The sequence below is a fragment of the Lepidochelys kempii genome, chromosome 9 (assembly GCF_965140285.1).
Source record: "Lepidochelys kempii isolate rLepKem1 chromosome 9, rLepKem1.hap1, whole genome shotgun sequence".
In the NCBI taxonomy this organism is placed as follows: Eukaryota; Metazoa; Chordata; order Testudines; family Cheloniidae; genus Lepidochelys; species Lepidochelys kempii.
The window spans coordinates 47,120,212-47,136,764 of record NC_136388.1 but is presented as its reverse complement, the minus strand read 5'-3'; the positions used below and the strand labels follow the sequence as shown (position 1 = coordinate 47,136,764).

Here is a 16,553-nt window from a genome sequence, read left to right as displayed (position 1 = left end):
CTTTTATACTTCAAAAGTAATTAAACCACTTTAAATATTTTGATGTGAAATGAATGGAGATCTGAAGAGGCGAAAAGGGGTTTGTACCTTGTTTAGCTTCTTTCAGATGGCTTAACATTTTTAAAATTTGTTGCTTACTTTTACTTTAGAAATATTAATGTAAATCTTCACTGTTTTGCCAGAAGTCTCCCTGCAAGGCCTCAAAGATACATTTTACAATACTCATATAATTAATATTCTCATGTGTATAGAAATATTTTTATCACAGCACAAACTTAACTGTGACCCAGGGTTTTTTTCCTTTTGATTTTGGCATCTAATTCCTTTTTAAATATTTGGGCTTTGTAAGTAATGGGGTAGATAAGTGTATAGTTGCCTCTAAGGGTATGTCTACACTATGAAATTAGGTCGATTTTATATAAGTAGATTTTTAGAAACCGATTTTATGCAGTTGATTGCGTATGTCCACGCTAAGCGCATTAAGCTGGCGGAGTGCATCCTCACTACCGTGGCTAGCATCGACTTAGAACGGTGCACTGTGGGTAGCTATCCCGCAGTCTCTGCTGCCCATTGGACTTCTGGGTTAAGCTCCCAATGCCCGATGGGGCAAAAACACTGTCGCGGGTGGTTTTGAGTACATGTCATCAGGCCTCCATCCCTCCGTGAAAGCAACAGCAGACAATTGTTTTCTGCCTTTTTTTCCTGGGTTACCTGTGCAGATGCCATGCCACGGCAAGCATGAAGCCCACTCAGCTCACAATCACCATACGTCTCCTGGGTGCTGCTGGCATATGCGGTACTGCATTGCTACACAGCAATAGCTCCTTGCCTTCGCAGCAGACGGTGCAGTAGGACTGATGGCCGTCTTACGTCTCCTGGGTGCTCTTGGCAGACCTCGGTGAGGTCGATCAGGGGCGCCTGGACAGACATGGCTATTCTCCTCTTAGAGCACCGAATGGGAGCCAGAGACTCCAGGTCATTCTCTTCTTTAAGTTTCGTCTCATGGAGATTCAGTCCTGCCTGGAATATCATGTGAGCTGGAGGCTTCTGCCTCAGGCTGCTCTCCCAGTCGGCAGCGCCGTGCAGTCGCACCTACCCCAGCCTACCCCTTGCTTCCATGGCTCAAAGCCTGGACAGTAGTAAGGAGCAGTTCAGCTATAGGCTGAGCAAGTGCAGAATGGTGGTAGAATGTGCCTTTGGGCTTTTAAAAGCTTGCTGGCGCTGTTTGCGGACTAGGTCAGACCTCAGCGCAACCAACATTCCCATTGTTATTGCTGCTTGCTGCGTGCTCCATAATATCTGTGAGAGTAAGGGGCAGATGTTTATGGCGGGGTGGGAGGTTGAGGCAAATTGCCTGGCATCCGATTTTGATCAGCCACACACCAGGGCAATTAGAAGAGCACAGCAAGGCACCCTGCGCATCAGAGAGGCTTTGAAAACCAGTTTCATGACTGGCCAGGCTTCCATGTGACAGTTGTGTGTTTCTCCTTGTTGCAAACCCACCCCATTCACTGATTAATTCTCTGTAAGCCAACCACCCTCTTCCCTTCGAAATAAAGTAACTATTTGTTTTGAAACCATGCATTCTTTCTTTCTTAATTAAAAACAAAAAAACAAAAAACGGACAAGGTAGCCCGGGTGGGGTGGGGGAAGAGGGAAGGACAAGGCCACATTGCTTATTGTAGCTACACTAAAAATCAAACTGTTTGAATGACAGCCTTCTGTTGCTTGGGCCATCCTCTGGAGTGGAGTGGTTGGTTGTCCGGAGCCTCCCCCACCGCGTTCTTGGGCGCCTGGGTGAGGAGGCTATGAAACATTGGGAGGAGGGGAGGCGGTTATACAGTGGATGCAGCGGGGGTCTGTGCTCTTGTTGGCTTTCCTGCAGCTCCAACAGATGGTTAATCACATCAGTTTGCTCCCGCATTAGCCTCAGCATCGTGTCCTGCTTCCGCTCTTTGAGCTCACTTAATTCTTTTCTGGCCTCTGCCACTGAATGCTTCCATGCATTAAGCTGTGCCCTATCAGTGTGGGAGGACTGCCTGAGCTTGGAAAACGTCATTGCGAGTGTGGTTTTTTTTTTTCACCTTCTAATCTGAGATAACCTCAGGGACGGAGATGATAGGAGGAGCGTAGACACATTCTACACTCTACGATTCTTGGGGGACTGCATGGTCACCTGTGCTGCTGAGCTCGCCACACTGACCAAACGGAATGAAATTCAAAAGTTCCCAGGGCTTTTCGTGTGTACCTGGCTCGTGCATCGGAGTTCAAAGCGCTGTCCAGAGCGGTCACAATGGAGCATTCTGGGATAGCTCCTGGAGGCCAATATGGTCTATTTGCGTCTGCACTACCCCAAATTCGACTCAGCAAGGTCAATTTTTAGCGCTACTCCCCTCGTTGGGGAGGAGTACAGAAGTTGATTTTAAGAGCCCTTTAGGCCGACGGAACGGGGTTGGTTGTGTGGACGCAGTCATTTTTAGATCAATCTAATGCGGCTAAATTCGACCTAATCCCATAGTTTAGACCAGGCCTTAGCAACCTTAATCAAAGAGTTGTTCTATTTGTATATTTAATTTGGTTTCATTTCCATGGCAACTGTGACATCATAAACTTACTAGTTCTTCAGTAGTTCTGTTGTGGGATTCTAAAGATATTAGCCCATGCCCGTGGAACTGGAGTCAACAGAATCCTTAAATGGAAATTGTATTCTTTGACCTTTATTTACAGATCTAGTACATTTTATAGTTTGTTAAATAATATGCACCATTCTGTAAAGTACTTTATTTTAGTAAAGGCAGACTTGTGTTCCTTTCTGAGGAGGTTTTCCTTTTCATCTTGAATGATCTGATCATGTTTAGAGAGATTGACTTTTTGGTGCTTAATTATAAGGAATTTTGTGGTATACATAGAGTGTTCTGTGTAGTTACATAAGTAAAATAAAACAATTTTGAAGTTGGGGGGTGAAAAGCCCTATCATTGTAAATACCCTCTGCAAACCAAATCATTCGTGAAATTTAAGTGTTCAATGTTCTTGCTTTATTTTTTGTTTGTTTGTTTAGCAGGTAACTTTTAATTACATTAATACTGGGAGTTGTACATCACCGTGCGCTCCTTGATTAGGAGCCCAATATTATTATTGCCTAAAAGTCCTATTTTCAGTTTCATTTTGTAATGTGATTTGTTATCTTTGTTCGAAGAAAATTTTACAAACTATATTGTAACACAGATATTTTAATACAGATAGCAGCAGACGAACCTCCACCAGTGGGTTGTAACTCATTTTTTGCTGTGCATGGGAAGAAGACTTGTGAATTTGACACCCTTGAAATCCTTTTACAAACAGCTTCAGAAAGGTAGTCTTTTTATATAAGATCTAGCCCAAACTGTAACTTTGTTAGACTTAAGTGGGGAAATTTCATTGAATTCCTACTTTCTGCATACTCTGTTTCCAGATTATATTTGACCTTTCTTAGGCAGAGTAGTAAACACATTTGCAATTTATTCTTTGGTGTTAAACCAGTCAGGAATAATTGTCTCTCATCCTTCTCATTCTCAAAAATTGTACCATAAAGTAATGATATTCTAAAAGGAAATGGCAGAAGTGGAAAAGGTCTGTAGAAGAGCAGCAGTAATTCTTAGAAATGTGGAAAAATGTCCATGTAAAGAGTTTAAAAAAGATCAGGGCAACTTAAAGAGATGAGGAAGAGCTGACATAATAACGATATAAAAGTTAATGAAAGGTTAAGAAGAGGTTAGTCAGATGCTCCTGTGTCTCTTTTCTTAAAATAAGAGAGCAAAGGGAAACCCATCAAAAATAAAAGGCCACACTTCTAAAACTGGTAGTTCCTGTCCCCACTCCTCCAAAATGCATTTGTCACTAAGCTATTTCTGGTGGGCCAGGATGATGTGACCGTCACAGAAAAAGGGGAGTAGCGGGAGGAGGTGTGTAACGGGGGGGAGGGGATATAGAGCCAGAGAAAGTGTACTAGTAATACACTGTTTTATAAGTATTAGTTTATCCTCATTTACACTGAAAGCTTTTAGTGCTTTCTCCCCATAGTTCTCTTACCTTTGGAGCAAGTCCAAAGCTTTCTAGGGAGGTAGGCCGCAGTTGGTGCCTCGTTCTCCCTAAACATAGAATTGTTATCCCAAGGCGTTTGCCCCTTTTCTGGAGCTGTTTCCCCCATTAGGTATTCTTCCTTTCTCCTCCCCTGCATCTTCTGGAGAGCTGCTTCATTCATCTTTCTCCTTGGAATGAGCTGGGCCTGGTTTATATAGGGCAAGGCCCCTCCCACTCCCAGCAGCCTCTGAAAGGACTGCTTAATTGGAGTCAGCTGCTTGCTCACCCCCATGTGACAGTTCACTGTTTCACAACATTATTAATCTTTCGAATTTGCTGCTGCTGGATATTATTGACGGCAAACATTTTAGGATTAAAAACAGTAATTAGTCATTTAATATGAATAATCAGAAGAGCCACAGTTAAATTAGTGAGAATAAAAGTTGTAGTGTCCCTCATGAGAGAAGGAACAGAATTTGGGTGTAATAAACAGAGAGGATTCTTTATTTGGATTGCTGGACAGAAGTTGTCTTAAGGGGAACATGGTTGGACTGCACAATGTTACTACACAGGATCTGCCTGAATGTTTCTCGAAATTAATCAGTTGTGGAGTAGATTGCTGACAGTACAAAAATGTATGAGATAATGTTTTGGACAAAACCTGCCTGAGGTTAGGCAGAAACTTCCCCCAAGTAATCCCGACTGCATAACTGTCCATTATGAGGGTTTATGTCTTCCTCTGCACTATGGTGCTGACCCCTGTTGGAGGAAGGATAGTGGAGGATAGTGAACTTTTTATATACACCAATGGTCGTATCTGTGTAGTATGAGGACAAACACAGAGCCATGCTTTAAGCAGCAACTAGAGAACTCCCTTAACAAAGTTCTCACGTTTATTAAGCCCTCCACTGCAACCTGTGTCTAACTGTGGAGGACTATGAACTCTCTGACAACTCCAAAATCTGGATGTGGTTCCTGTGTTCCTAGGACATTGATGTGTTTGTATAGTACAGAGGTCTCAAACTCAAATGACCACGAGGGCTACATGAGGACTAGTACGTTGGCCCGAGGTCTGCACCACTGACCAGCCCCCCCCACCCACTGCCCCAGTCCCGCGCTGCCCCCACTCCATCCCTTCCATGAGGCCCCTCCCTGCCCTGCCTCTTCCCACCCCTTCCCTGCCTCCAGGGGGTGCAGGAGGGGTGCAGCGTGCATTAGGGGGCTCAGGGCAGGGGTTGGGGAGCCAGAGGGGTGTGGCAGGGGGCTTAGCGCAGGGGGTCGGGGTGCAGGCTGCAGCAGGGGGCTCAGGGCAGGGGGTTCGGCTGCAGGAAGGGTTCGGGGGGTGGGTCCAGCCCGGCGTGCACCAGGGGCAGGGCAGGCTCTGTGCCTGCCTTCTCTGTCCCCTTGCTGCTCCGGGAAGCGGCTGGGACCTGGGGGGCGTGGGGGGGACAATGGGGTCTGTGTGTTGCCCTGGCCGATCCTCTAGGTACCTCCCCCAAAGCTCCAATTGGCCACGGTTCCCTGTTCCCAGCCAATGGGAGCTTTGGGGGAGGTACCAGGAGGCGCGGCCAGGGCAACATACAGACGCCTGTGCCCCCCACCCCTCTCCCCGCAGGTCCTGGCCGCTTCCTGGAGCGGCGCGGGGGCAGGGCAGGCAGGGAGGGAGCCTGCCCTGCCCCCGGTGTGCGCTGGGCCAGAGCTGCTCTAGGTAAACGCTAGGGGGGCTGCGGGGAGCTGGCGGGCTGCAGAAAATAACCCCATGGGCCACGTGTTTCAGACCTCTGGTATAGTAAGACACTAATCCTTTGAACATGTAAAATACTTTAGTATTTATAGTACAGATATCTAAATTTAGAGTCAGTGGTACCGTATTGTCATTTTCCGTGAACAGTAAAATTCTGGACAGCAGAATGCTTACGAACTATTTCTGAGAGTGGTTCTGCTGTAAGTGTTCCACATTTTTAAGACTAGGACGACAACAAACTCAGAGCTTATGCTGACAATACATGAGTCTCAGCTTTATTTTATTTTCATTCAGATGTTATTTTAAAATGACACACGATAGTAATCTTAAATTTATTTTCCATCATAACTAACAGGATTATGCGAGGAAATAATTGAGTTGAAATTGGCAGTAAATCTTGGTAACAAAACTAAAAAGTGAGGGACTTTACAAAAAGCAATTATTAACATATTAGAAACTTAAACTACAATCTGTCCTCGTGTTCCTCTTTCTCTGTTTTGCAGCTTGATCTTTTGTAAACATAAAGGTTGGCATATTTTACTTCTGGTTCATGTGTAGGTGCATAGCATCATCTTGCTCATTCGCTGCACTGCCGATGCATTCTGTTGGTAAATCCCATTTGGGAATATTTTGAACTTTATATTAGGGGCAAGATTTGAAAAGGAGAAGAAAATACACACACAAGAATACAGAACAGGAAAACTAAACCTATAGGAGGCTGGAAATGTCTCTTTAATGTCTGTTGTGTTTAGCTTATTTTATTTTTGAGATAGGACTCATGCCCCAATAAATAGTTTATTGAAAACATTGTTGCTCATTTATATAAGGATGATCGTTGGGTGCTTTCCAACCCCCACCATCCAGTTTTACAGTTTAACCTTTGGAGCCCTGTTTTTTTTCATTCTATCCAAGTTTTGCCATCGCACACGAATGACTGACACGCTTAATAATCAATTGAGAATAGTCTGAGACCTTGTCCTTTGTGAAAAGACACCTGATGGTTACACAGGGAGGGAAAAGAGATTTTGATGCGTCTTGCTTAGTTTCCTCTTTCAAGTGCATGTTAAAACCACCACATTTTATTCTTGATGTTTGTTCTTAGGCTGAAGCCTTTTTTGTTCAAAGGAGATCACAGATACCCCCTCTCAAACCCAGAAAGTCCTGTTGTCATACTCTATGCTGAGATTGGCACTGAGGAGTTTTCCAAATTCCACAACCTGCTTGTTTCGAAAGCCAGTGCAGGAGAAATCACTTACATCCTCAGACACTATGTTGCTGTAAGTACTGATACTATTTTGAACCAATTTCTTTGGAATTAGAAAGAACCTCTCTTGCTAAGACTTTAAAAAATGGGTGCCTAAGGTGAGGCTCTGACATTCACGCTCAGATACTTAAATAAGTGGCCTAACTTTTGAGAGTTGTGAATCTGGACATAGGATGCTGATTTTAGGCACTTGTTTTGAAAATCTAGGCCCATATTTCCTGTTACAGGAATATTTTATTTGCATTAAACTGAATATTCAGACTGCATTTCTGGATTCTGATATATCTATTCAATCAAATTATGAAAATTACTTTATCATTTAAATGTCTAAGAAAAAGAGTTCCTTTTATTATCCAATATTTGCATGGGTGTGGTGAAGCACAAAACATTTGTAGCATAAGCTGGGTGGGTAAAGCGTGAGAGGTATTTTCCAAACGTAGGCCATTCCTTTTATTTGGAATAGGATTGAATTTCATTGCTGAACCATTCACCAGTCCTACTGTGATCTGCTCTTGTTTCTCCTGCCATCCCATCAATCCGGAGGGGGGACGACCCCAAATTTACTTTCTATACTGGATCTCAAAAGGAATAATTGTAGAATGGATGTTTAATTGTACATTTTTAGTGGCTTACAAGAGTTTTGATCTGTTTAGTTTCTCTTCCTGATAGTGTGATAGTGTTGATAAAAGCCATAAATGTAGTACTTGGACTGACAACCAAATATGCTATATGTGAAAAGGCATCAACTGGCTCAGCTTTAGTGATATTTGTACTTTCGGTGAGACACAGCAAAAAGAATAAGGCTATATACCACCCTTTTCTTTTTAAAAAAACACGATTCCATGTGACAGAATTCCCATTCTTTGCATAAAATGCTTAATTCTGGGCCTTGGTTATAAAGCCATTGATTATAATATGGTGTTAAGACTTTTTGTGAAGTGCTCAGAGGTGTCATCTTAAAATCATGAAACATAAATATATGATCTCCTGTCCTGAAGTGTTAATAGGTTTGATCATTTCTGTGGTATTCCTTATATACCATTCAGTGAATGCTGGAGGCTGAGGTATTTTCATTCCCTTGCTTCTCAGCAAAAAAGAACCACTTTTTTCTTCCCTGCTGTTCATTTTGATTAAATAAATGTATCCATCTAAAGTTGGCTCAAATATTGGCTTATGCAGCATCATTTTTTTGTTTGGTTCTATTCGGTATTCACAAGCTTTATTTTGGACGCAGCAAGGGATTCTATCACAGGACCATTCACCAGCCCTAGTGTGATCTGCTCTTTCCTATGATTCTTTGTCATCCTCTTCTGCAAAGAGCCTTGTAGGAATATAATAAGACATTAAACGATTGTTGTACTCCTGCAAAATAGCTCATTCTGGGGCTGCTACTTATGTATTTTATACTGTACAAGTTGTGTTTGAATCCTAAAATGACAGACATTCATGTTCTGGCACTCCAATCCCTTTAAATACATGGCAATACGAGCTATTTTGCTATGGTAAACACTAGCTTAGTGTGTTATACATCCATACAAAGACGTGCTATGTGCTGCTGTTTTTTTACCTTTTCTTCTAGAATCCAAGTAAAGAAAAAGTCTACCTGTCTGGCTATGGTGTGGAACTGGCTATTAAAAGCACAGAATATAAGGCCAAGGATGATACCCAGGTGAAAGGTGAATTCCTACTTAAAATAAGAATTTTATATACAAATAATTTGAGTTATAATAAAATGGTTTCATATTTTTTTTTCACATGAATAGTTTTTCTCCCAGAGGGCAGGAGATGGTGCTCTTCTTACCTGTCTGAGCTCTGAAGAGCCACAGTCTCTTCCTTCCTACTCTCCGTGTTGTCGTTGTCGTCCTCCTCTAATTTTGGGAGCAGGTTTACTCTTCAGAGCCATTCTTTGATTAGACAGATTACTGTTGTGCACCACCAAGACATTACTTCTTACTTACCCCTGTCCCGAGCATAGTATGGTTCCTCCTTCAGCTTTCCAAGTCATCAAGGGAGATGGAGACTAAAATATTTGAAATTAGTTTTGCCCCTCCTACCATCTCTGGAGCAAGAATAGGGGCAATCCCCATTTCTGGAAATCTGACACAGATGGGCTAAACTGCATATTAGTTAAGTTCATATGTATATATGTATTTTATAGCATTGCATTTAATAATTTTATTTTTGTGTCCATTTAGCAGACATCCAATACTTCTGGATTTTTAAAAAGAAATAGCTACTATCAAAAGCAAGTCCTACTCTCCTAATCTGTTTTAAAATATTAGCATTGACTCGATCACATATATACTTTGAAATTAATTTTGTTACTGTTTCAGCCTATATGGTAGTAAACTCAGTAGAAAGATAGCAGTAGTCATACTGTATTTAAATAAATTTCCTTTCACCCAGAGTAAATATAGATAATTGTTGAGTAGAACAAAACTTACACTTCATGCAAGATGTTTTAGGGTTTGCAGTGTGACCTTTTTCTAAATACAGTAGAACCCTAAACTTAAACACCTCAGGAATGGAGGTTGTCCTTAACTCTGAAATATTCGTAACCATGAACAAAAAATTATGGTTGTTCTTTCAAACGTTTACAACTGAACATTAACATAATACAACTTTGAAACTTCACCATGCAGAAGAAAAATGCTATTTTTAACCATCTTAATTTAAATGAAACACAGAAACAGTTTCCCTACCTTGTCAAATCTTCTTTTAAGCTTTCCCTTTACTTTTTTAGTAATTTACATTTAACACAGTACTTTACTATATTTGCCCTTTTTTGGGGGGGGGGGGGTGTCTCTGCTGCTTGTGTACTTTGTCAATATTCTCTCTGAAATTCTTAAAATAAAATGCTTTGCAGTGTAAAAAATTATCCCTCAAATTATTCTAGATTGAGCAGATTTAATTCAAATGCCTCTTTTTAGCCTAAATTATTAGTTAATTATCATTTTGAGAATAACTGGCACACTGGAGCATCTGATTAATTTCAATTTAGGAAGCTTTTATTCTTGTTGCATTAGTGTGAGAGCAATTTCATTAATGTATCATTACAACTTCAGCAAGACCTTTGTGTATTGGTTTATGGAACAGAAGCTGTTTTCACAACCCCAAGGGAGGGAACCCCCCCCCCCTTTTTTTTTTCAGACAGAAAACACGCTCATTCTAGATAAAACTGAATCTGTGGGAAGATGCTTTTGTGTTAGTCAATATATACATTATTTTCATTAATAATAAATAATAGAGTATTTTGTAACACTGAAAAATCCTGCTACCCTAGTGAATTCCACTGCTCCTCTATTTTTCTTTGTCTGATCCAACCCCCTTTTCTTCCTACTATTGCTGAGTCATCTCTACAGTTAACACACAGGCTGTGCTCTCCTTTGGAGCTCTTAACATCCCTTGAGCAGAGGAGCGCAATTTCCAGATTCACTTCTGACCCTCTGTTTCTTGTATTTGGCGGCTAATACAGCATCCTGTTTTTAGCTGGTTTACTTTTTTAATGAACTTTTTGCTAGATACTCATGACAGCTGTGGTCTAGTGGACTGATCACAGGGCTGGATGTCACAAGAACTGGCTTCTATTTCCAGTTTTCACAATGACTTGCCATATGACCATGGACTGTCACTCCTCAGTTCTTCTTCGAGTGCTTGCTCATATCGATTCCAATTAGGTGTGTGTGTGCGCCAAGTGCACAATCGTCGGAAGATTTTTACCCCAGCAACACTCGGTGGGTTGGCTGAGGCGCCCCCTGGAGTGGTGCCTTCATGGCACTGGATATATGCCCTAGCCGACCCACCGCCCCCTCAGTTCCTTCTTATCACCCGTGACGGTGGACCCCCTGGGCATACCATCAGGCCCAAGGGGTTCCTTCGGGGGCTTCCCGTTCCGCCCCTTCGGAGCCCCGAGTACCGGAGGCCACTGTGTCTCACCCCCCACCCCCCGGGGGGTTCTGAGGGGACTGCTCCAGTGCCAACACAGGCCCATGCCCCTAGCGTGGTGGACCTTGGGCAACAAGTTCCTCCACGTGAGGACACCACACAGGATCCCTTAGTCCCAGGGGTATCTTCCTCGTCCTCGCCTGATGAGGCAGTGGCAGGGACTACAGTTTCGGGCCCTATGGACCTCCGCACCCACCAGGAGCTGCTCCGCAGGGTGGTGCGCAATATGAATCTCCAGGTAGAGAAGGTGGTGGAGGTAGAGGACCCTGTGGTCGACATTCTGTCTGCGGAGGCACCATCCAGGGTGGCCCTCCCAGTCATATGGACTGTACAGGCCAATGCCAAGACAATCTGACAATCGCCAGCCTCTAGTCCACCTACGGCCAAGGGGGTGGAAAGGAAGTACTTTGTCCCCTCAGAGGAGTACGAGTACCTCTACAAGCACCCCCAACTGTGCTCCCTTGTCGTGGCTTCGGTCAACGAGAAGGAACGGCATGGTCAGCAGGCCCTGGTGCCCAAATCAAAGGACACTAGATGCCAAGACTTTTTTGGGCGCAAGGTGTACTTGGCTGGATGCTTGCAGCTCAGGGTGGCCAACCAGCAGGCACTCCTGAGCAGATACGATAATTCATGGCGCTCTATGGAGAAATTCAAAGAGTTGGTTCCACAGGAGTCCAGAGAGGAATTTGGGGCTCTAGTGGAGGAGGGCAAGAAGGTGGCCAGAACCTCCCTGCAAGCCTCTCTGGACTCGGTGGCTAGGACCCTGGCCTCAGGCATAGCCATACGCTGCATCTCGCGGCTACAGGTCTCTGGCTTACCACCAGAGTTGCAGCAGACCCTCCAGGACCTACCCTTTGATGGCCAGGACCTATTCTCAGACAAAACAGACTCAAGGCTGCAGAGTCTGAAGGACTCGAACTATTATGTGCTCTCTGGGAATGCATACCCCAGTAACGCAGAGAAGGCCCTTTAGACTGCAGCCTCAGAGGTCCTACCCTCCCCCTCAGCCAAGACAGGACTTCTTTAGAAGATGCGGCCGAGGTGGTAGAAGAAGACAAACTGGCCACCAAGCCAGCCAAGGCCAGGGCCCTCCCAAGCCATCGACTGGGCCTAAGCAGAACATCTGAAGGTGCGCCCGAGGATGGAGAACCAGTCTCCATTCAGGATCCTTCCCCGCCTTTCCAAGATCGTGTCTCCCATTTCCTCCATGCGTGGTCTCACATAAAATCAGACCATTGGGTTCTTCACACGGTGGAAAGGGGTTACTCCCTTCAATTTGCTTTTTTCCCCACCCTCCTACCCTGTCCCTCTTCAGGGACCCTTCTCACGATCACCTCCTTCTACAAGGAGGTCCAATCACTCCTAGCTGTGGGGGCGATAGAGGAGGTTCCAAGAGAGTCACGGGGCAGGGGTTTTTACTCCCTCTACTTCCTAATCTCCCAAGGGCGGGCTTCAGCCCATCCTGGACCTACGTGGATTCAACAAATTCATGGTAAAGTTGAAGTTCCGCATGGTCTCTCTAGGGACCATTTTTCCTTCCTTAGATCCTGGAGACTGGTATGCTGCCCTCGACCTGAAGGACGCGTACTTCCACATTGCGATCTACCCAGTGCACAGACGCTTCCTTCGCTTTGTGGTCAATCAACAGCACTTTCAATTCACCGTCCTTCCTTTCGGCCTATCTACGGCCCCCAGGGTGTTTACCAAGTGCATGGCTGTTGTGGCTGCCTCCCTTCATCGACAACAGATCCAAGTGTTCCCATACCTCGACGACTGGCTTATTTGGGGCCGCTCCAGGGATCAGGTGCAGTCTCATGTCCAGCTTACCATGAACATGTTCAGTCGACTGGGCCTCCTGCTCAATGTCGCAAAATCTACTCTGGTATCAACCCAGAGGACAGAATTCATAGGAGAGTCTTAGACTCAGGTCTAGCCCGAGCACTTCTGCCAGAAGCACGCTTCCAATCCCTGGTGAACATCGTCCACAGCCTGCAAAACTTCCCAATCTCGACCGTGAAAACATGCCTATGCCTCCTGGGACATATGGCCTCTTGCACATACGTGACCACGCACGCCAGGCTGTGGCTATGTCCACTCCAAGCCTGGCTATCAACAGTATACCGCCCAGGTCGGGACAGCTTGAGCATGGTGGTTACTGTCCTGCCAGGAATATTAGCCTCTCTAGACTGGTGGCTGGACCCCAAATCAGTGTGCGAAGGGGTGCCATTTCACGCCCTGCAGCCCTCCGTGTCCCTAGTTACGGATGCGTCATCCCTGGGATGGGGAGCCCACCTCACGGTTCTCCGTACATAGGGGCTATGGTCGGCAGGAGAGTTATCCCTGCAGATCAACGTACGGGAACTCAGAGCTGTGCGCCTGGCATGTCAGGCATTCCAAGAGCGTATTCAAGGCCATTGTGTTGCAGTCCTCACAGACAACACAACGGCCATATTTTACATCAATAAGCAAGGGGGAGCCCAGTCGTCCCCCCTCTGCCAGGAGGCCACTTGTCTGTGGGAATTCTGTATAGCCCACTTGATCCATCTGGTGGCGTCATTTCTCCCAGGAGTCCAGAACATCTTAGCCAACCACCTCAGCAGATGATTTCAGACTCACGAGTGGTTGGTTCACCCGGATGTCATCCACCCTATCTTCCTGAAGTGGGGCTTTCCCTTGATAGACCTATTTGACTCTCGCAAGAATCGCAAATGCCAAGTGTTTTGCTCTCCACAAGGACGCTCTCCGGGTTCCCTGTCAAACGCCTTCCGCGTACAGTGGAAGGATCACCTGTGCTACGCCTTCCCTCCATTCCCACTAGTCCACAGGGTCCAGCTCAAGTTGCGCAGGGACAGAGCCCATCTGATTTTGGTCACCCCAGCATGGCCCAGGCAGCACTGGTATACCACTCTCCTAGAGCTGTCCATGGACGCTCCAATTCCAGTCCCACTGTGGCCAGACCTGATCACTCAGGACCACAGACGACTCTGTCATCCCGACCTGCAATCTCTCCATCTCACAGCATGGATGCTGTATGGCTAACTCCATCTGAGCTGTGCTGCTCTCGCTTGGTACAGCAGGTCCTTTTGGGTAGCAGGAAGCCCTCTACCAGGTCCATGTACTTAGCCAAGTGGAAGCGTTTTTTCCTGCTGCTGCGCTCAGAGTCATGGCCCCGCTACAGGCGTCAGTACCTATCATCTTGGACTACCTCCTGTCCTTAAAACAGCAGGGCTTGGCAATATCATTCATCAGAGTGCACCTGACAGTTATTTCGGCTTTCCACCCGGGCAAAAACAGGCGTTCAGTCTTCTCCAATCCCATGGTCAGCAGATTTCTCAAGGGGTTGGAGCACTTGTTCCCACAAATTCAACAACTGGTCCCTACGTGGGATCTTAACCTGGTCCTCCCCAAACTCATGGCTGCTCCGTTTGAGCCGATGGCCACCTGCTCGCTCCTGTACCTTTCCTGGAAGACAGCCTTCCTCATAGCTATCACTTCTGCGAGGAGTGTGTCTGAGCTCAGGGCACTCACATCGGAACCGCCGTATATGGTGTTCCATAAGGACAAGGTACAGCTGCGACCCCACCCTGCCTTCCTCCCTAAGGTGGTGTCTGCCTTCCATCTCAACCAGGACATCTTCCTCCCCGTCTTCTACCCGAAGCCACACACCTCTCAATGTGAACAACAGCTGCACTCCCTGGACGTTCGCAGGGCCCTCACTTTCTACATCGAGCGAATGAAACCTTTTAGGAAAACATTGCAGCTGTTGGTTGCTGTGGCAGACCAGATGAAGGGCCTCCCGGTCTCCTCCCAGCGCATCTCGTCCTGGATCACATCATGCATCCGTGCGTGCTATGATTTGGCTGGTGTCCCAACTACGCACCTTACCGCCCACTCCACACGGGCTCAGGCTTCATCTTCTGTTTTCCTGGCACATGTACCCATACAGGAGATATGTAGGGCAGCGACTTGGTCATGGGTACATACCGTCGCCGCCCACAATGCGATAATTCAGCAGTCCAGGGGTGATGCTGCATTTGGTTCAGCGGTCCTTCACTCCGCGACATCTTACTCCAACCCCACCGCCTAGGTAAGGCTTGGGAGTCACCTAATTGGAATCAATATGAGCAAGCACTCGAAGAAGAAAAGATGGTTACTCACCTTTGTAACTGTTGTTCTTTGAGATGTGTTGCTCATATCCATTCCAATTAGGTGTGTGCGTGCCGCGTGCCCAATCGTCGGAAGATTTTTACCCCAGCAACACTCGGTGGGTTGGCCGAGGCACCCCTTGGAGTGGTGCCTTCATGGCACCGGATATATGCCCCAGCCGACCCAGCGCCCCCTTAGTTCCTTCTTGCCGGCTACTCCGACAGAGGGGAAGGAGGGCGGGTTTGGCATGGATATGAGCAACACTCCTTCAAGGTATCCATGCCAAACCCGCCCTCCTTCCCCTCTGTCGGAGTAGCCGGCAAGAAGGAACTAAGGGGGCGCTGGGTCGGCTGGGGCATATATCCGGTGCCATGAAGGCACCACTCCAAGGGGTGCCTCGGCCAACCCACCGAGTGTTCCTGGGGTAAAAATCTTCCGACGATTGGGCACGCGGCACGCACACACCTAATTGGAATGGATATGAGCAATACATCTCAAAGAACAACAGTTACAAAGGTGAGTAACTGTCTTTTGTCCTCGTTTGCCCCATCTGTAAAATATGGAGACGACGCTGCTTACCCATTTTTTGTAAAGTACACATCACTCATTTGTAGATCTCAAAGTAAGTATTCATCATTACTGCTTACTGCTATTATGTAAAACTAACCAAAGAGTATATGTAAGAAACTACCTTCTGAATAGTGCTGTAATTGTAGTGTTGCCTTGTATTTATAGGTACAGAGGTGAATGCTACAATGATAGGTGAAAATGATCCTATTGATGAAGTGCAAGGATTTCTCTTTGGAAAGCTAAGGTAAGACATTCTTTTGGTAAAAATCTATTTCTTTTTGCAAAAATAACCAAACAAACCCCAAAACAATGTAGGCAGGCAGTTAGAGTTGAAGAGTTTTAGCAATGCACTCAAATAGCCTAAAGGTCATAAGAGAGCAGAAACTATGTGTAATGGCAGATGCAGACATTTTTGGTGTGCTAATTTCTTTGGATTAGCTACAGTTTCACTGATCTGGCTCTAAGGAAGGTCTGTTTTGTTTTGTTTTTTTTTCCTTTCAGGCAGTTGTATCCTGACTTGAAGGAAGAACTGAAGGAGCTTAGAAAGCATCTAATTGAAAGCACCAATGAAATGGCACCTTTAAAAGTATGGCAGTTACAAGGTAATTTGTATGTGGAAAAGCTTCTTCCTAGTTGTACTGAAATTTAATTTATGTAAAAATATGTCTCTTGCATGGTCTCTCCATGCAAGTGATATTTGCTTATAGGAGGGTATTCTCGAGGGAGACCTTAACGAAATTCTTAGAATGTCCAGCAGCTTTCAATCTAAACCTTCTTGGGAAGTAGTAATAGAAGTAGTTTTAGTAAGTTTCCATACCAACTGA

General features: G+C 45.4%; 1 protein-coding gene across 9 annotated transcripts in view; it reads left to right on the top strand.

The window, feature by feature from the left end:
- UGGT1 (UDP-glucose glycoprotein glucosyltransferase 1) overlaps positions 1–16,553 on the top strand; it is a 116,544-nt gene that overhangs the window by 37,391 nt on the left and 62,600 nt on the right. For all 9 annotated transcript variants that reach the window (XM_073360120.2, XM_073360118.1, XM_073360117.1 and 6 more), the window contains 5 exons: positions 3,241–3,353; positions 6,907–7,081; positions 8,648–8,744; positions 15,895–15,973; positions 16,231–16,331. In XM_073360120.2, the coding sequence (XP_073216221.1) occupies positions 3,241–3,353; positions 6,907–7,081; positions 8,648–8,744; positions 15,895–15,973; positions 16,231–16,331 (565 nt within the window). The remainder of the gene's footprint in view (positions 1–3,240; positions 3,354–6,906; positions 7,082–8,647; positions 8,745–15,894; positions 15,974–16,230; positions 16,332–16,553) is intronic.